Source organism: Microcaecilia unicolor, chromosome 5 (assembly GCF_901765095.1).
Source record: "Microcaecilia unicolor chromosome 5, aMicUni1.1, whole genome shotgun sequence".
NCBI classification, from domain to species: Eukaryota; Metazoa; Chordata; class Amphibia; order Gymnophiona; family Siphonopidae; genus Microcaecilia; species Microcaecilia unicolor.
Genome location: NC_044035.1, coordinates 302,149,188 through 302,170,311, shown reverse-complemented (window position 1 = coordinate 302,170,311; position 21,124 = coordinate 302,149,188). Strand labels below are relative to the sequence as shown.

General features: G+C 47.6%; 1 protein-coding gene across 5 annotated transcripts in view; it reads left to right on the top strand.

Moving 5' to 3' along the window:
• The window catches only part of LOC115470793 (chromodomain-helicase-DNA-binding protein 9-like), a 624,303-nt gene that overhangs the window by 364,139 nt on the left and 239,040 nt on the right, over positions 1-21,124 (top strand). For all 5 annotated transcript variants that reach the window (XM_030204322.1, XM_030204321.1, XM_030204320.1 and 2 more), the window contains one exon: positions 12,085-12,252. In XM_030204322.1, coding sequence (XP_030060182.1) covers positions 12,085-12,252 — 168 coding nt within the window. The remainder of the gene's footprint in view (positions 1-12,084; positions 12,253-21,124) is intronic.

Sequence of the window (21,124 nt, the reverse complement as noted above, 5' to 3'; positions counted from 1 at the left end):
TTTGTCAAAGCCCCCCGTCAAACCTCCTACAGTGTCATGGGATCTCAATGTCGTTCTCACCCAGCTGATGAAACCTCCTTTTGAGCCACTGAACTCCTGCCATCTGAAGTACTTGACCTGGAAGGTCATTTTCTTGGTGGCAGTTACTTCAGCTCGTAGAGTCAGTGAGCTTCAGGCCCTGGTAGCCCAGGCCCCTTACACCAAATTTCATCATAACAGAGTAGTCCTCCGCACTCACCCTAAGTTCTTGCCAAAGGTAGTGTCGGAGTTCCATCTGAACCAGTCAATTGTCTTGCCAACATTCTTTCCCCGTCCTCATTCCTGCCCTGCTGAACGTCAGCTGCACACATTGGACTGCAAAAGAGCATTGGCCTTCTATCTGGAGCGGACACAGCCCAACAGACAGTCCGCCCAATTGTTTGTTTCTTTTGATCCCAACAGGAGGGGAGTGGCTGTGGGGAAACGCACCATATCCAATTGGCTAGCAGATTGCATTTCCTTCACTTACGCCCAGGCTGGGCTGGCTCTTGAAGGTCATGTCACGGCTCATAATGTCAGAGCCATGGCTGCGTCAGTGGCCCACTTGAAGTCAGCCACTATTGAAGAGATCTGCAAAGCTGTGACGTGGTCATCTGTCCACACATTCACATCTCATTACTGCCTGCAGCAGGATACCCGACGTGACAGTCGGTTCGGGCAGTCAGTGCTTCAGAATCTGTTCGGGGTTTAGAATCCAACTCCACCCCCCTAGGCCCATGTTTTATTCTGTTCCAGGCTACACTCTGTTAGTTGGATAAGTTGTTAGGTCAATCTCAGTTATGTCCTCGCCGTTGCGAGGCCCAATTGACAATGTTTGTTGTTTTGAGTGAGCCTGGTGGCTAGGGATACCCCATCAGTGAGAACAAGCAGCCTGCTTGTCCTCGGAGAAAGCGAATGCTACATACCTGTAGAAGGTATTCTCCGAGGACAGCAGGCTGATTGTTCTCACAAACCCGCCCGCCTCCCCTTTGGAGTTGTGTCTTCCCTTGTTTTGTCTTGCTACATATGGGACTGACGAACACGAGCCGGTTCGGGCGGGAAGACGGCCGCGCATGCGCGGTGCGCGAGTACTAGCAAAGGCCTTTGCTAGTAAAGTGTTCCGATTGGAGGGGCTACCGTGGACGTCACCCATCAGTGAGAACAATCAGCCTGCTGTCGTCGGAGAATACCTTCTACAGGTATGTAGCATTCGCTTTGTGAATAATGCAATAAATTGAACTTAGATAATCCTCTAACTGCTCCATAAGCCAACCCTCCATAATCTTAACAAACAATGGAATTGATTCCACTGATCTAAAATTCAACATATTTCTCTTTCTCTTCTCTTGTACTACCTTGCCAGTTTGGCGTTCACAAAACACAGAGAAACCTGTATTGGTGGACCCCTTGATAATATTTGCATTGTAGGGTTGCCTACAAGGGATGCTATTGTCTGACCATATGTCTGGCGGGTTCTATGGTATTTAATTCTATCCACAGCATCTTTTATTCTCATACTAGCCGTTAAGCCCGTAAAAACGGGCGAGTATTGCAGCCCTCCTTTCTCCCCTGGCCTCACCCCGTCCACCGATCTTCCCCCCTCCCCCATGTCCAGCAACCCACCTCTGTGCCCTGCTCTCACCCCAAGTCCAGCAACCATTGCCCCTCCCCCCATGTCCAGCTACCCTCATCGCCACCGCTCCCTCCCCCCTCCATGCCGGGCCCCCTGCACTGACCTGACAGCGCCTCTCACCTCCATGTGAAAGCGCTACAGGCAGCAGCAGATCGCTCTGCTGCTGCTGCAGCGCTTCCACACAGAGGTGAGAGGCGCTGTCAGGTCAGTGCAGGGGGCCCAATACGGAGGGGGGCGGGAGCGGCGGGGATGGTGGGGGGAGGGTGGAGGTTGTTTCATGCGATGTTCCTTTCCAGGCAGCAATGGCGGCGTCCGACAATTTGACTCCGTTTCCCTCTCTGTTCCGCCCTCTGATGTCATGACGTCTTGATGCGAGGGCGGGACAGAGAGGGAAGTCTGTACTGCGCATTTGCAAGTGAGTACGGTCACTTGCCGTTTATATGTTTGATATGATATACCACCTGTCTTCAAATCAATAGACAGTTTACATAATTAAAATAAATTTATAATATAAACACCAAATAAAATATAAAGGCACTACATAAATCAGATATCTGTTTTATTATATGAGAGGTTTGATAATAAAACACAATCCTAGGTGACCACCTTCCTAGTATTTGAGAAATAGCTCTATAAGCAGGTCTTCACGGCTTCTACTTCTGCATTTTACCCTGTTGCAGTTGTTTCTTTTAATAATAAATGTATTGTAAACCGCTCTGATATTGTAATATTCCTTGTCATCAAGCAGATGAAGCCATTATGTATGGGTTGTGTCCATCAATCAGCGAGAGCACTCAACTTTTCTCAGTGCCTCATGGCCAGCTAGCTCCACTGCCTCTTCAGTATTCTCTATCTCCCCAAGCAGGGTGGCTGCAGCTTCTTCGAGCTCCATCAAACTCTGCCTGGGGGTGGCTCCTGGCTTGCCAGTTGTTAGCCGGGGTGTTAGAGGCTATAGCAGCATCACTTTGAAGGCACATAGGTCAGCCCTTTCCCTGCCTTACCCATGCCCCCGTGGATGTGGACATATTAGCTTGCTTTTCTCTGTCCTTTCCCACTCAGTGGATGCAGGCACATTGGTTCGCCTTTCCCTGCCTTTCCCACTTATCTGAGCCTCCGGAGTGTTTTTATTTACCTCTTTTGCCTCTGCTTTCCTCACAGCATTAAAAATAAATAATTAATTAATTAAAGTCGCGTCGCGCTTTAGCGCAGCAATCTTGGAAAAGAGGTTTTTTTTTCTTGAGATTCTTCTGCAGGACCAGAACTGTGATACTCTGTCCAGTGAGGTAAGAGTGTTTTCTGACTCCTCCGGGGTGGGCCCGCGATCGGGACGTTTTTGGCGCGAACCGCCATTTTTGAATTTTACTGCCGTTTTCGGCGATGGCTGCGGAGACTGTAAAGCGCTGTTCTAAATGTGGCAAGCGCAAATCAGCAGCGGGACTCTGTAATTCGTACTGTACAGACGGTAGAGCCGGCCCGAGCATGGCGAGCGGCGATCTTTCGCGCTCTGAACTGGCAGCGGACGACATTTTGGATTTTCCACATGGCGCTGCCTCCGTTGCGACGGAGAGCCCTGAATCCGGGGGGGGGGAGGGGGTCCTCTGAGTGAGGCTAATAATAGAGTTGATAGCCCTGGGCAGGATCCGGGCAGTCAGGGAGCGGTTTTCTCCCCTGATTTTGTTTTAATGCTGCATAGGTCATACATGCTTAAAAGAGCTCTTCCACAGGGATCTTCGGACCCTCTGACTGCCCTCCCGGTGGATCCTGGTCTTTAGGAGTTGGCTTTGCCTGTTTCTTATCCTCCTGATAAACGCAGAAGGGTTAATTCCCCTTCTGAGTGTGGCGCACCCTTTTCGCCCGATCCTGGACTTAAAAGAGCTAAACAAGTCCTTAAGAGTGCGGCATTTTCACATGGAAACCCTGCGCTCTGTCATTGCGGCGGTACAGCCAGGAGAGTTTCTCACGTCTCTGGACCTGAAAGAAGCTTACTTGCACATACCAATTTGGCCCCCGCACCAGAAGTTTCTGCGGTTTGGGGTGTTGGGAAAACATTTCCAGTTTCGGGCCTTGCCTTTTGGCCTCGCCACAGCTCCCTGAACCTTCTCCAAGGTAATGGTGGTAGTAGCTGCCTTTCTCAGGCGAGAGGGTATCCGGGTTCACCCGTACCTAGACGACTGGCTCATCAGAGCAGTCTCAGAAAAAGAGAGTCATCTAACTACAGCCAGAGTGGTTTCAGTCCTTCAATCTCTGGGCTGGGTTGTCAATATGGCCAAACGTTACCTGACCCCCTCGCAATCTGTAGAATATTTGGGGGCCAGGTTCGACACAGCCTCGGGCTATGTGTTTCTTCCCAAACAAAGGCGGTGCAAGCTTCAGAATCAGGTCCGTCTGCTCCTGAGGATGCCCCGCCCGCAGGCTTGGGACATTGTCCAGCTGTTGGGATCAATGACAGCCACCTTGGAAGTGGTGCCATGGGCGAGAGCGCACCTGAGACCTCTACAGTATTCTCTACTTCAACGATGGTCTCCAGTATCTCAGGATTATCAGTGCAGACTTTCTTGGCTCCCTGCGGCCCGCCTCAGTATGGAGTGGTGGCTCTCGGACAGCATGTTGCGGCGGGGAATGCCGCTGGCGCTCCCCGATTGGTGTCTAGTGGTGACAGATGCCAGCCTGAAGGGCTGGGGCGCACATTGCCAGGGAAAGCATGCCCCAGGGTCTGTGGACGCCCGACGAGTTGGAGTGGTCTATCAACCGCCTGGAGTTGAAAGCGGTGTTTCTGGCTCTTCTGGCCTTTCAAGTGACCCTGGAAGGATTGGCTGTCCGAGTGATGTCGGACATCACGACAACAGTGGCCTACATAAATCGACAAGGCGGCACTCAGTGCAGAGCTCTAGCCGCGCAGGCCGAACAAATTTGCCACTGGGCTGAGCTGCATCTACAGTCCCTGTCAGCAGCTCACATTGCAGGTCAGAGCAACATGTAAGCCGACTATCTAAGCAGGCATCAAATCGATCCAGCGGAGTGGGAACTAGCAGACGATGTATTCCTGCAGATATGTGCCAAATGGGACAAGCCAATGATGGATCTTATGGTGACCAGTTCCAATGCCAAGGTCCCGTGCTTCTTCAGCAGTATGAGGGATCCTTGCTCTGCCGGGTTGGATGCCTTGGCTCAACCCTGGCCCCTGGGCTTGCTGTATGTCTTCCCTCCGTGGCCCTTGTTAGGGCGAGTGCTCCTGCGGATTTGGCTGCATCCAGGAGAAGTGGTGCTCATCGCCCCAGATTGGCCCAGGGGGCCTTGGTATGCGGACCTCTGACAGATGCTGTTAGAGGCTCCCTTTCCGTTACCTCTGGTTCCGCACCTGTTGTCACAGGGTCCGGTGGCCATGGAGGACGCCTGCCGCTTTGGTCTTATGGCATGGCGATTGAGAGGGCGCAATTGAGAGATAAAGGCTACTCAAGGTAATTTCCACTCTCCTACAGGCCCGTAAGCACTCCACTTCCGTGGCTTATGCCAGGATTTGGCACCAGTTTGAAGTCTGGTGTGTTTCAAGAGCGCTTTCTCCGTTGCGGGCTCCTGTCTCGCCGATTCTGGACTTTTTGCAGGATGGTGTACACAAAGGCTTGGCCTATAATTCCCTGCGGGTGCAAGTGGCAGCATTGACCTCCCTGCGTGGCAAGGTTGAAGGCGTGTCCTTAGCTGCTCATCCAGATGTGGCATGGTTTCTTAGAGGGGTGCTTCGGCTCTGTCCTCCCGTGCGGGCACCTTGTCCAGCTTGGAACCTGGGGTTAGTATTGAAGGCCCTTCAGGTGGCTCCCTTTGAACCGCTTCGGCGTGCTTCAGAGAAAGATTTGACACTGAAGGCCGTCTTTTTAGTGGCCATTACTTCGGCGAGACAGGTGTCAGAGCTCCAGGCGCTGTCCTGTAGAGACCCTTTTCTGCAATTCTCAGAGTCAGGGGTCACGGTTCGGACCGTGCCTTCCTTCATGCCTAAGGTGGTTTCATCGTTTCACCTAAACCAGCCTGTTTTTCTTCCCTCCTTTGTTGAGTAGGAGTTTCCAGGTTCATTTGGGCAGTTGCACCTTTTGGATGTGCGCAGGACTCTGTTGCAGAATCTGCGAATTACAAATTCTTTCAGGACCTCTGATCATCTTTTTGTGCTGTTTGCAGGTCCTCGCAGATGGTCTTCAGCGTCTAAAGCCACTATTGCCCGTTGGCTCAAAGAAGCTATCTTTTCAGCATATCTGCTGTCTGGCCGGGCTCCGCCTGAAGCCTTTAAGGCACATTCCACAAGAGCGATTTCCTCTTCCTGGGCGAAAACTGGAGCACTATCTCTTCATGAGATTTGCAGTGCTGCAACATGGGCTTCTAAGCTCTCTTTCGCCTGACATTACAGGCTGGATGTGGCTGCCAGAAGGGATGCGCGTTTTGGAGCACAGGTGCTAGCGCGTGGTGTGGATTGTTCCCACCCTATTTAGGGATTGCTTTGTTACATCCCATACGTAATGGCTTCATCTGCTTGATGACAAGGAAGGGAAAATTAGGTTCTTACCATGATAATTTTCTTTCCTTTAGTCATAGTAGATGAAGCCATGAGCCCTCCCTGTATGATTGTCTGTATTGCAGTGATTCTGATTTTAGGTGCTGTTCTTGTTTCCTGAAGTTATATTCCTTCCTTGGGGAGTCGGAAAACAGTCTTCAGGATTCTTGTTTCAGTTATAGGAGGATGAGTTAATTCCCTCCAGTTCATGTTTTGGGAGGATGAGTTTATTCCCTCCAGGAGGATGCAAGTATTCCCTCCGTTTATACAAAGTCGAGGACGAGTTTATTCCCTCCAGGAGGATGAGTTCATTCCCTCCTTTTTTGAGTTCATGCCCTTGTTAAGGTGCCATCGTTCGCTGTGAGGAAAGTTCATGTTATTCCCATTGCGTTTTGCCATACTGCTTTGGAAGCTTCAAATACTGAAGAGGCAGTGGAGCTAGCTGGCCATGAGGCACTGAGAAAAGTTGAGTGCTCTCTATCTCCCCCTGCTGGTTGATGGACACAACCCATACGTAATGGCTGCATCTGCTATGACTAAAGGAAAGAAAATTATCATGGTAAGAACCTAATTTTCCCATATAGAGCGGTATGTTAAATGTAGCAAACTATAACTATTGAAAAACCTATTGAAACATCCAAGTTTTAAGATAGCAATAAAACAATGAATTTGTCTTCACATATAGACAATGGCAATAAGTTTTTTGTAGATAAAATTGAGAAACTACAAAATTCATTATCATTTCTGCCCACTCCTGCACAATCAAGTTCTGGTTCTCCACTTCTCTATCAGAAGGCTGTAGATGTCTCTCCTGTGACCGGCTTAACTTCCAAATCTAAACACTGTCATCAGTGAAGAAGGTAATGACCACAGTGAGATCCACATACTGTACTATTGACCCTTTTCCTTCGTCTTGGCTTCGGGTTTCAGAACTATGTTTATTTCCACCCCTCCTCTCCATAATCAATCTTAGTTTATCGACTGGTCAATTTCCTGATGTTTGGAAGTCAGCTATAGTTCGTCCAGTTTTGAAGAAATCATCTTCTGATCCCTCAGTTTTGAATCACTGTTGCCCTGTTTCTAACCTATGTTATATGTCCAAGGTGTTAAAGATAGTTTTTCTTCAGGACAAAGGGGAGCCGGTTGATATTGTGTATCTGGATTTTCAAAAGGCGTTTGACAAGGTACCTCATGAAAGAGGGTCATGGGATAGGAGGAAAAGTCCTATTATGGATTAAAAACAGGTTGAAGGATAGGAAACAGAGAGTGGGGTTAAATGGGCAGTATTCACAATGGAGAAGGGTAGTTAGTGGGGTTCCTCAGGGGGTCTGTGCTAGGACCACTGCTTTTTTAATATATTTATAAATGATTTAGAGATGGGAGTAACTAGCGAGGTAATTAAATTTGCTGATGTCACAAAGTTATTCAAAGTCATTAACTCACGACAGGATTGTGAAAAATTACAGAAGGACCTTACGAGATTGGGAGACTGGGCGGCTAAATGGCAGATGACGTTTAATGTGAGCAAGTGCAAGGTGATGCATGTGGGAAAACAGAACCCGAATTATAGCTACGTCATGCAAGGTTCCATGTTAGGAGTTACGGACCAAGAAAGGGATCTGGGTGTCGTCGTCGATAATACACTGAAACCTTCTGCTCTGTGTGCTGCTGCAGCTCGGAAAGCGAATAGAATGTCGGGTATTATTAGGAAAGGTATGGAAAACAGGTGTGAGGATGTTATAATGCCGTTATATCACTCCATGGTGCGACCGCACCTTGAGTATTGTGTTCAATTCTGGTCACTGCATCTCAGGAAAGATATAATGGAATTGGAAAAGGTGCAGCGAAGGGCGACTAAAATGATAGCGGGGATGGGACGACTTCCCTATGAAGAAAGTCTAAGGAGGCTAGGGCTTTTCAGCTTGGAGAAGAGACGGCTGAGGGGAGACATGATAGAGGTATATAAAATAATGAGTGGAGTGGCACAGGTGGATGTGAAGCGTCTGTTCACGCTTTCCAAAAATACTAGGACTAGGGGGCATGCGATGAAACTACAGTGTAGTAAATTTAAAACAAATCGGAGAAAATGTTTCTTCACCCAACGCTTAATTAAACTCTGGAATTCGTTGCCGGCGAACGTGGTGAAGGCGGTTAGCTTGGCAGAGTTTAAAAAGGGGTTAGGCAGTTTCCTAAAGGACAAGTCCATAAACCGCTACTAAATGGACTTGGGAAAAATCCACAATTCCGAGAATAACATGTATAGAATGTTTGTACGTTTGGGAAGCTTGCCAGGTGCCCTTGGCCTGGATTGGCCGCTGTCGTGGACAGGACGCTGGGCTCGATGGACCCTTGGTCTTTTCCCAGTGTGGCATTACTTATGTACTTCAGCTGACATCTTTTACTGATAGGGCTTCAGCACTTCAAAACCGGAAATCTGGTTTTTGCCACTAAAACAGTCATTACAGCTCTTCTCAGTGAAGTTCACGGTCATCTTGAATGGCACAATATAGTTTTGGCTAGACCTTTCTGTGACATTTGACTTAGTTGATCACTGTTTGCTCCTTTCTCACTTATCTCTGTTAGGGATATCCAGGGTCGTACTTTCCTGGTTCTCTTTTCTGGCCCATCATTCTTTTAAGGTTTCTACACTAAACTCCGACTTAGGTAAGAAGGAACTACAATGTGGTGTCCCCCAGGGTTCCATGCTCTCTTCACTCCTTTTCAATCTATCTCTGAGCCTTCTTGCCTCCCTAATTCAAGCTTCTGGTATCTCTGCATACTTTTATGCAGATGATATCCTCCTTCTATACCCAACTAATCCTCTCCCCCCCCCCCCCCCCCCCCTTGATCCACTTCATTTATGTCTAGATTAAATCTCCAGATGGTTATTAGAACATAAATTAGTACTTAACAAAGATAAGATGGTTGCTTGTTGGTTATCTGGGTCTGTGACTCCTCCCTCTTCTCAGCTACCACTTTTTGGAACTCGCATTAGCCCTGTCTCAAGTTTTTGTTGTTTTGGGAATCATACTGGACTGTTCACTTTATTTTGTTCCACAGATTTCTCATCTATCAAAAATCGGTTTCTTTATCTTTTGGCATTTGCGCAGTATTCATTATTTATTTGATCCGACTAGATTTGATTTACTTCTTTCATTCTTCATGTCCCGCCTGGGTTACTGCATTGTAATCTATGCGGGACTACCACATTCCTCCCTAAAGAAATTGCAGGCTCTTCAAAATACGGCTATTAGATTGCTCTGTTGTGCACATCAAACGGATCATACTACATCTCTATTAATATCATTGGCTGCCTGTGGAACCAAAGGGTCATTTACAAAATAGCAGTATTGATTTTTAAAGCTCACCATTTTGGCTACCTGGAATACTTAATCAACCTCACTATTCCTTATATCCCAACCCAAATTTTGTGTTCCTTGAATGACCATCGTCTCATCATTTCTGGTCCAAGACTTGCACACTACGAATTGACCTGACGTAGTTCTTTTTTCTTTCATGCACCACATATCTGGAATGGTCTATCGCTACATCCGTAGTATTCTTAAATTTAAAAACTTTGTCAGAGTTGAAAACCTAACAAGCCTATGGAAGTCCTGACTAATTTGGGCTGGCATGTAAATTGCCTTTTATGTTATCTTTAGTTTTCCTTTGCCTCTCTGTTTTTAATGTTTGTTTCTTTCCTATTAATTGAGTTCTTTTCTTTTTTTCTTAATTTTGTAGCCTGTACACTGCTTAGTTCTGTCTGCCAGTGAGAGCAGTTTAGCAAATTTTTAATAAACATCCCTAGAGCACCACAACTAAAAGCCACCCTTTTGGTGACTATAGGCACTTCCAACAAATATTGTTGGGATGACTGCAAAGCTTGTGTAGGCATATAAAGATTGAGGGGCCATCTGACAATAGGATTTAAAGTTTATAGTCGATACCTTATATTTAATTCTCCATTCAATGGGTAACTAGGGTAGCCTATATGGAATGTGAGTCGCATGATCATGTGCTTTTGCTCCAACTATAAGCGTAGCTGCTGTATTCTAAAGGAGCTGGTGACTTCTTAATAAGAACCTTAGTTATTCCTAAATACAGTGCCTTTCAGTAGTCGGTCCTACTCAACATAGGCTAAAATCTGCAAATCATTTAGGTTCATAATTATTCACAACTTCCTAATTTAGCAAAAATAATAAAAATACCATTGAATCATTGATGTAGCCTATTTTTTGTTAAAAAAAGAAAAAAAAGAAGAATACAAATGTGCACTTCACATAGATACAGTCTCGCTAATCACTGTTTCTGACTGTGCTAAGGTAGTATCATTAGGGTAACTAACTACTTGACTATGTTCACTACATTTTAACTAGGGTAAATGACTGTGTTGATTCATTCCTTTAGAGTCAATGTTGTACTTCAAAATGGTGGAGGGCCACTCAAATAATGAATAAAACATGCTCAGCACCCATGAGTTACTTAAAGCCACCAGCTCATTCGGACCTCAGTGGCGACTCATTTTACACGGTCTATACTCAACCTGTGGCTCACCTGCCTCCTCACCGATCCATTTAAACTTTATTGCACATTAACCTTTTTATGGTATTTATATTTTTATATATATTAATAAAAAATGATTATCTTCAATTACAAAATTCAACTACTTGTGATTGTACTTATCTCTGTTAGGACACGCCGCCAACATGGGTCATGTTTCGCTGTCTGCTAGCAAAAAAAAAAAATTCCAAATGCTAAAACACCACCTTGGGTGAATCTCTTCATAAAGGTAGTTAATAAATCCCAGTAAATAAATAAATAAAACCGCTGTGGCATAAGTCACCTATTGTATCCATATGTGGCCATTGCCAGTAGTGCATCTCTACTATTGAGGGGCATCAGTTATTCCAAAGACTTTTAAGGAAAATCAGCTTGAGTTTTAATACTTCTTGTGATAGTTCTAACGTAATTTACATGATTGTTTGTCCTTGCGACCTAACTTATATAGGCAGATCATCTAGACCCATAAAGATAAGATTGAATGAACACAAATCTCTTATCAAAAACTTGTTGGTGGGGGCCTCACTTGTCTCATTGGACTGAGAAACCGCATTTGGTTACTGATATTCGCTGGAGCATCATTGATAAAGTGGAGATAGGGAAGGAGGGTGGCTCTTTACAAGATTTGTTAAATTATAAGAAACAATGATGATGGATATATGCTTTGGACATGGTACATCTTAAGGGGTTGAATTTATAATTGGACTAGAATTCATTATTGTGAAACGAACACATTGTGATTGGATTTCATGATTGTGAAACTAACACTCTGATTGGCTTTCTTGTACCATGTGGCATTACTTAAATGAAGAATTTGTTTGGATCGCCATTTTGAAAACATTATATGAAGGCGAACTTTGGATATAATATGTGGCTTATGCTACAGTGTTTTAGCATTTGGAAGTACATTAACGTACTTTATCATGTGTCATTGTAGGACCTCACCCTGAAGCAGCAGATGGTAAAACATGGCCCATGTTGGCAGCTTGTCGTTTTCAGGAATCTGTTATTGTGTGGTGACATCACCAAAATATCTGAATAATTGTTCTCCCTTACACTGTCTTACATCGGTTACATCTGTGGGTTTTAATGTTTCCATAACGCTTGATTTTTCTTGTTTGCTTGGTCAGTTGAGCACTGAGGTTTCATGTGAAATAATTTTGCTAATTATCCTTCTGAACATTCTTTTATTTCTAGAAATATTGTGTACTGTCAAGAATAGTAAATATTAAGACACTCCAAAGTAGCATAAAAAGATTGTTTACTTTGACTGTCATGGCACTTTTTAAAATGTCTAGCCCCAAAATATAATTAATTATTTTTATTCCGTTTAAAGGCCCAAGCTCGGTGTCACAGGATTGGTCAAAACAAAGCAGTAAAAGTTTACAGATTGATAACTCGAAACTCGTATGAAAGAGAGATGTTTGACAGAGCAAGTCTGAAGCTGGGTCTAGACAAAGCTGTCCTACAGAGCATGAGTGGACGAGAAAACAGTGTGGGTGGGGTAAGTAGATTTCTCTTAACCTTTATCACTTTAGCTGTATTCCATTATTGTATGCAGATTTTATAAGTACATAAGTAATGCCACACTGGGAAAAGACCAAGGGTCCATCGAGCCCAGCATCCTGTCCACGACAGCGGCCAATCCATATGTTATATTGAATGACTACTTTTCACTTAAGGCAGTTTGTTTTCTTTTATGTTTTGTGGACATTATAAATTTTCTACAACACACATAGACGTAAGCATTTTCATATGAGCATAGAGGTAAGCATAAAACTTTATTTTTCTGTTAGGGCAAATGGATTATTATCTTGTTTCTCAATCCTAGTTCAAGCATCATCAGTTGCTTTTGTTATTTTTGAAACTATTATCTTGTGTATACTCATTTGAAGCAATAAAGAGTGCATCCTTATATTCACATGTTTGTAAATTTCACTTGTACAGCCATAGTGTACGCTGTTTTTCTCTGGATTTGTATACCATGATAGAGCTGCAGTTTTCCCAGCCCCATTGTGAGTCTTTGTAGCAAGCAGAGCAGAAATGATCATCATTGTTACTTCCCTTGAAGATTTTACCTGGCACTGCTGTAAAGCGGAGGAGGAAGGATGAGGCTGGCCTGAGAGACATGAAAGGTTTTGGAAACTTGGGTTGTACAAGGGTCTTCACATGAAAGAGCAGGATTCAGAATTGTGTAAACGGACAGGTATTGGGGGAGAGGTTGAATGGTTGGGCAGATAGAATGGATCCAAGAGGTGTGCAAATTTTAGTAATCCATTATTCTCCGAGAACAGGCAGACATAGTATTCTCATATATGGGTGGCATAATCCACAGAGCCCGGTGTGAACTCTGCCAAGTGCACTGTCACTTTAAATCTTTGAGGCAGTGCCCCCACTGTGCATGCACAGGTGCCTTCCCTTTTTCAGGATATTTTTTCTTCATATTTTTCTTCTCTGTATTAATTTTGTTCAGTTTATTCATTTTTTCAAATTATTTTTCATTTTTCAATTTTTGTCCTTTGGATCCTCTGAGCTCTTCCTTTGCTTGGGAAGCATCGACTGTTTTTCAGTATACGACTACTTGAGCTCCTCTTGCCGTAGAGCCTTTTGACCTTGAGTTGGCCATAGAGAACTGCATGGGAATGGGTTTGTGGGAAACCCGTGGGGATGCCCCCAAGGTTTGCGGTGATGGATGCAGGTCCTGCGGGGTTCCCGAAGGAGTTTAGTGCCACGCCAGCCTACCTACCTATCCTACTCCACTAATTCAAATAAAACTGAAGATGGTGCTGCATCAGTGGGCAGGACTGGGAGGTTGCATTCGCCAAATGCCAGGCGCATACATGTGATGACTAGCGATTGGCGAATGCGATCTCCTAGCTCCGCCCCCTGTCACAGCACCATCTTCAGTTTTTTTGCGTTAGTGGAGTTTGAGACAGGAAAGCTGAGCTCCTTTAGACAGTTCTTTCTAGACAACCAATGTTTTGTAACCGAAAGTCAATGCTGAGGAACTGTATGATACCTCACTTTTTTCAATACTTTCATCTTTGCTGCTATGCTATACTCATAGTGTAAGGTGCATTTATTACACTCTCCATGGCAATGGGAGCAGGTGTTATTCACCAAGAGTAGAGGGCAGAAGAGGATTACAAGACTGTTCAAAGCTCTGGCTGATTTGTATAAATATTTTTATGTACAGAAGTGGAAAGAAACCTTTGGAGAAAAGCAGTCTTGATTTTTGGAAAGAGATTCGAGAGTATACCTTTTAGGGATCTATTTTGCTGTCTTTATTCTCCGTGCAGGTAAAGATTTTACTGCATGTGTATACTACTCCCAGTCTCCTTAATAGTTGGGATAATTGGATAAGTCCCTACTGCTGGAGGTTTTTCTTCACATGTGGTGGACTTGTCTACTGATCCGGCTTGTTCACCACTATCACCGATCCTCTTCAATCTAATGATGACCCCCAACAGCCAAGTCCTTATCCAACCAAGGCCTTAACCCCTTCATATATGCAGACAATGTTACAATATACATTCCTTACAAATCTAAACTGACAGAAATCACCAACGAAATCAAGAACAGCTTGCACATCATGGACAAATGCATTTCAACTAAAACTCAACAAAGAAAAAACACACTGTCTCATCCTCTCATCCCAACACAGCGCGGACAACCCCACAATCATCAACACCCCAGATCACACCCTCCCTATCTCAGACAGCCTGAAAATCCTCGGCGTTACAATGGACCGCAACCTAACACTAGAGAGCCAAGTGAAATCCACAACAAAGAAAATGTTCCACTCAAACATGTAAAACAATTCTTCCTGAGCGAAATATTTCGCAACCTGATACAATCAATGGTACTAAGCCATTTAGACTACTGCAATGAAATTTATTTCTGTGAACGATGCTATATCCACTCCATTCTCATATGTACTTTTGCCAGTCAATTGGGGTCCTTCTTCAGCATTTTCTTCTGTGAAAACAGAACAAAAGTATCTGTTTAGCAAATTTTGCTTTTTCTTCATCATTATCTACATAGTGGTTCGCAGCATTTTTCAGTCTCACAATTCCCTTTTTAGTCTTCCTCCTTTCACTAATATACCTGAAGAAATTTTTGTTGCCCCTCCTTACATTTCTAGCCATTTGTTCTTCCGCTTGCACTTTCGCCAGACGTTTTTCTCTCTTGGCTTCTTTCAGTTTCATCTGGTATTCCTCTCCGTGTTCTTCTTGAGTTTTCATATATTTCATGAACGCCAACTCTTTAGCCTTTATTTTCTCAGCCACTTGCCTGAAGAACCATATCGGTTTCCTTTTTCTCTTGCTTTTATTTACTCTCCTTACATAAAGGTTTGTGGCCATAGTTATAGCTTCTTTCAGCTTGGACCACTGTCCTTCCACTTCTCGTATATCTTCCCAGCCCATCAGCTCCTTCCTCAGGTATTCCCCCATTTTACTAAAGTCAGCATGCTTGAAATCCAGGACTTTGAGTTTTGAGTGGCCGCCCTCCACTTCAGATGTTATATCAAACCAAACTGTTTGGTCACTGCTGCTCAGGTGGGCACCCACTCGGATATTTGACACACTATCCCCATTTGTGAGCACCAGATCCAGCGTCGCTCCCTCCCTCATGGGTTCCGTCACCATTTGTCTGAGCATAGCACTTTGAAAAGCATCCATGATCTCTCTACTCCTTTCCGATTCCGCAGATGGAACCTTCCAATCTACATCCAGCAGATTGAAATCTCCCAGCAACAGCACCTCTCTCTTCTTTCCCAACTTTTGAATATCTGTGATCAGATCTTTATCTAGTTCCTCCGATTGTGTCGGAGGTCTGTAGACAAACACCCACGTGGACAGAGGTTCCATCATCTCTTTTTAAGGTGATCCATATTGCTTCTTCCTTTTCCCAGGCCCCTGTCATTTCAGTTGCTGCAATATCATTTCTCACATACGGAGCTACTCCTCCACCTTTATGACCATCTCTATCTTTCCTAAATAGATTATAGCCTGGTATGTTTGCATCCCATTCATGGGAACCATTGAGCCATGTCTCCTTGACTGCAACAACGTCAAAGTCTGCCTCTAACATCAGGACTTGCAGGTCATGAACTTTATTGCTTAGACTGCGAGCATTTATGGTCAACGCTTTCCATCTACATTTCAGTGGCATGTTTATCTTCTGTTTAGTTTTTTGTTTAGTCTCGCTTCCTTCTGTGTTGGTAAGAAGTGATTTGCTAAGACTGTTGTTTTCATTGCTTTCTTTTCTACTGTCGCATCTTTTCTCCGAGGACAAGCAGGCTGCTTGTTCTCACGACTGGGTTGACGTCCACAGCAGCCCCCACCAACCGGAACAAAACTTTGCTGGCGGTCCTGCACACAGGGCACGCCAACCGCGCAGGTGCGGCCGTCTTCCTGCCCGTGCGCGACCGTTCCCACTCAGTTTTTTTCCGATTCCGCGCTGGAGAGAGACGTGTTGTCGTCTCTCTCTCTGTCAGCCCCGGAAACCGGAGTTTTTCTTCGAGGTTTTTCTCTTTGTGCGTGTTTGCGCTTCGTTTTTTCCCTAAAAAAAAAAAAAGAAGTTGACCCCTCGTCGTCTTTAGCGCACGGTCGTTTTTCTTTTCAGGTGTGCTTTTCACCGCCACCATAGACGACTTTGATTTCGCCGACGCGATTTTTTCGTCGATGTCCTCGAAGGTCCCGAGCGGATTCAAGAAGTGTGGTCGGTGCGGCCGGCAGATCTCACAAACCGATACCCACGCTTGGTGTCTCCAGTGACTTGGGCCGGAGCATAATACCAAGACGTGCACCTTGTGTCTCGGCTTGCGGAAGCAGACACAGGTGGCGAGACAAGTTCTACGGTACCGTCTTTTTGGAACTTGCGCCGGCCCCTCGACGTCGACGGCATCGGTGTCGACGGCCGGATCTTCGGTACCGGTACCGATGTCGACGAAATCGGCACCGACGATGGCATCGACCCCAGGAGTAGGTACCGTTGGCCCGCCGGCGACTGCAAGGGTGAGCGGCCGCGCGGGCAATCGGCCCCGGCCACTCCCTCTACTTAGGGCCATCGGGACCGAACCCTGTCAGACCCGATTCCTCGAGGCCGGGGGGGTTCTACCTCCTCTTCAACTCTGCCACCCAACGCCGATGACGGGCACCGTAAGAAACCGAAAAAGCACCGGCATCGGTCGCCCACGGCTCATGGGACCACCAGCTCCGGCACCTCCAGAGATGATTCGACGCCGAGGAAGCGGCAGTGCCGAGAGGAGCGTTCCCCCTCGGTCAAAGAGGTGTCACTGCGTCAGCCCATGGGTGCTTCGGTACCGTCTCCTGGACCCGAGCAGCTTCCGGTACCGACACCTGCACCGGCCCCCCTGCCTTTCCCGGCAGCGGACCTTGACGAGTGCCTCCGAGCCATCCTTCCTGGGATTATGGAAGGGCTGATGCGCCAGGCTTTGATGGAGGCGCCGGTGTGCTCCAGCCCGATGCCGAGGCCTCCGACGCCGCTTGCGGCACCGGTGTCGACCGCCACGCAGGTGGAATCCCCGTCGACGTCGATGGAGCTTCATCCCCGCCGATGCGGGAGTCCACCGCTCGACGCCATCATCGAGGACGTGGTTCCTCGCAGTCAAGACGGGCCCGGTTTAGGTCAGAGCTGCAAGAGCTCATGTCCGACACCGAGGAAGAGGCCTCGTGGGGGGAGGAGGAGGACCCCAAATATTTCTCCTCAGAGGAGTCTGAGGGCCTTCCCTCCGACCCCACTCCTTCACCGGAGATGAAGCTCTCACCACCTGAGAGCCTCTCCTTTGCCTCCTTCGTCAGGGACATGTCTATTTGCATTCCCTTCCCTGTGGTCTCTGTGGATGAGCTGAGGGCTGAGATGCACGAGGTCCTCGACTATCCATCACCACCTAGAGAGTCTTCCACGGTGCCGTTGCACAATGTCCTCAAAGAGACACTGCTTCAGAACTGGCTGAAGCCATTATCTAATCCCACCATCCCCAAGAAAGCGGAGTCCCAATACAGGATCCACTCTGACCCAGAGTTGATGCGGCCCCAATTGCCTCATGACTCGGCGGTCGTGGACTCTGCTCTCAAGAGAGCACGGAGTTCGAGGGATACCGCCTCGGCGCCCCCTGGGCGGGAGTCTCGCACTCTGGACTCGTTTGGGAGGAAGGCCTACCAATCTTCCATGCTCTTGACCCGCATCCAGTCATACCAGCTCTACACGAGCATTCACATGCGGAACAATGTGAAGCAACTGGCGGACCTGGTCGACAAGCTCCCTCCGGAGCAGTCCAGGCCTTTTCAGGAGGTGGTTAGGCAGCTGAAGGCGTGCAGAAAATTCCTGTCCAGGGGTATCTATGACACCTGTGATGTGGCATCCCGAGCTGCGGCCCAAGGTATAGTGATGCGCAGACTCTCCTGGCTGCGTGCCTCTGACCTGGACAACCTCACCCAACAAAGACTGGCAGATGTCCCTTGCCGGGGGGATAACATTCTTGGTGAGAAGGTCGAGCAGTTGGTGGACCAACTGCACCAGCGGGAAACCGCTCTCGACAAGCTCTCCCACCGGACGCCTTCAGCATCCACCTCAACAGGTGGACGTTTTTCCCGGGCCCGGCAGGCTGCGCCCTACGCCTACAACAAGCGTAGGTACTCCCAGCTGGCCCGAAGGCCTCCTCAGGCACAGGGACAGTCCCAGCGCGCTCGTTCCCGTCAACAGCGTGCGCCTAAGCAGCCCCCGGCGCCTCCACAGCAAAAGCCGGGGACGGGCTTTTGACTGGATCCATGGGAACATAGCCGCCATCAAAGTGTCCGTACCGGACGGCCTGCCGGTCGGGGGGAGGTTGAAAGCTTTTCACCAAAGGTGGCCTCTCGTAACCTCCGACCAGTGGGTTCTCCAAATAGTCCGGTGTGGATACACCCTGAATTTGGCCTCCACTCCACCAAATTGCCCGCCGGGAGCCCAATCCTTCAGCTCCCATCACAAGCAGGTACTTGCAGAGGAACTCTCCACCCTTCTCAGCGCCAATGCGGTCGAGCCCGTGCCACCCGGGCAGGAAGGGCAGGGATTCTATTTCAGGTACTTCCTTGTGGAAAAGAAAACAGGGGGGATGCATCCCATCCTAGACCTGAGAGGCCTGAACAAATACCTGGTCAAAGAAAAGTTCAGGATGCTTTCCTTGGGCACCCTTCTACCAATGATTCAGAAAGACGATTGGCTATGTTCCCTGGATTTAAAGGACGCTTACACTCACATCCCGATACTGCCAGCTCACAGACAGTATCTCAGATTCCGTCTGGGGACACGGCACTTTCAGTATTGTGTGCTGCCCTTTGGGCTCGCCTCTGCACCACGGGTGTTCACGAAGTGTCTCGTGGTGGTTGCGGCGTATCTACGCAAGCTGGGAGTGCATGTGTTCCCGTATCTCGACGATTGGCTGGTCAAGAACACCTCAGAGGCAGGGGCTCTCCGGTCCATGCAGTGCACTATTCACCTCCTGGAGCTGCTGGGGTTTGTGATAAATTACCCAAAGTCCCATCTCCAGCCAGTCCAATCTCTGGAATTCATAGGAGCTCTGCTGAATTCACGGACGGCTCAGTCCTTTCTTCCCGAAGCGAGAGCCCACAACCTCCTGTCCCTCGCTTCCCAGGCCAGAGCGTCTCAGCAGGTCACAGCTTGGCAGATGTTGAGACTCCTGGGTCATATGGCCTCCACTGTTCATGTGACTCCCATGGCTCGTCTTCACATGAGATCTGCTCAATGGACCCTAGCTTCCCGGTGGTGCCAAGCCACCGGGAATCTAGAAGATGTCATCCGCCTGTCCCCCAGTTGTCGCAATTCGCTGCACTGGTGGACACTTCGGACCAATTTGACCCTGGGACGTCCATTCCAAATTCTGCAGCCAACGAAGGTGCTGACGATGGATGCATCTCGCCTGGGATGGGGAGCTCATGTCGATGGGCTTCACACCCAAGGACTGTGGTCCCTCCAGGAACAAGATCTTCAGATCAACCTCCTGGAGCTCCGAGTGGTCTGGAACGCACTGAAGGCCTTCAGAGATCGGCTGTCTATCAAATTATCCAAATTCGGACAGACAATCAGGTTGCAATGTATTACATCAACAAGCAGGGGGGCACCAGATCTCGCCCCCTGTGTCAGGAAGCCGTCGGGATGTGGCGTTGGGCCTGCCAGTTCGGCATGCTTCTTCAAGCCACATACCTGGCAGGCGTAAACAACAGTCTGGCCGACAGACTGAGCAGAGACATGCAACCGCAAGAGTGGTCGATCCATTCCAGAGTGGTACGCAAGATCTTCCGAGAGTGGGGCACTCCCTCGGTGGACCTTTTCGCCTCTCAGACCAACCACAAGCTGCCTCTGTTCTGTTCCAGACTACAGGCACACGGCAGACTAGCGTCAGATGCCTTTCTCCTCCATTGGGGGACCGGCCTCCTGTATGCTTATCCTACCATACCTTTGGTGGGAAAGACCTTACTGAAGCTCAAGGAAGACCACGGCACCATGATTCTGATAGCACCTTTTTGGCCCCGTCAGATCTGGTTCCCTCTACTTCTGGGGTTGTCCTCCGAAGAACCGTGGAGATTGGAGTGTTTTCCAACCCTCATTTCGCAGAACGACGGAGCGCTTCTGCACCCCAACCTTCAGTCTCTGGCTCTCATGGCCTGGATGTTGAGGGCGTAGATTTTGCTTCGTTGGGTTTGTGAGCTGAGGGTGTCTCCCGGGTCTTGCTTGCCTCTAGAAAGGATTCCACTAAGAAGAGTTACTTTTTCAAGTGGAGGAGGTTTGTCGTCTAGTGTGAGAGCAAGGCCCTAGAACCTCGTTCTTGCCCTGCACAGAACCTGCTTGAATACCTTCTGCACTTATCAGAGTCTGGTCTCAAGACCAACTCAGTAAGGAATCATCTTAATGCGATTAGTGCTTACCGTCATCGTGTAGAGGGTAAAGCCATCTCTGGAGAGCCTTTAGTCGTTCGATTTATGAGAGGCTTGCTTTTGTCAAGGCCCCCTGTCAAGCCTCCTGCAGTGTCATGGGATCTCAATGTCGTCCTCACCCAGCTGATGAAACCTCCTTTTGAGCCACTGAATTCCTGCCATCTGAAGTACTTGACCTGGAAGGTCATTTTCTTGGTGGCAGTTACTTCAGCTCGCAGAGTCAGTGAGCTTCAAGCCCTGGTAGCTCATGCTCCGTATACCAAATTTCATCATAACAGAGTAGTACTCCGCACTCACCCTAAGTTCCTGCCAAAGGTGGTGTCGGAGTTCCATGTTAACCAGACAATTGTCTTGCCAACATTCTTTCCCAGACCACATACCCGCCCTGCTGAACGTCAGTTGCACACATTGGAC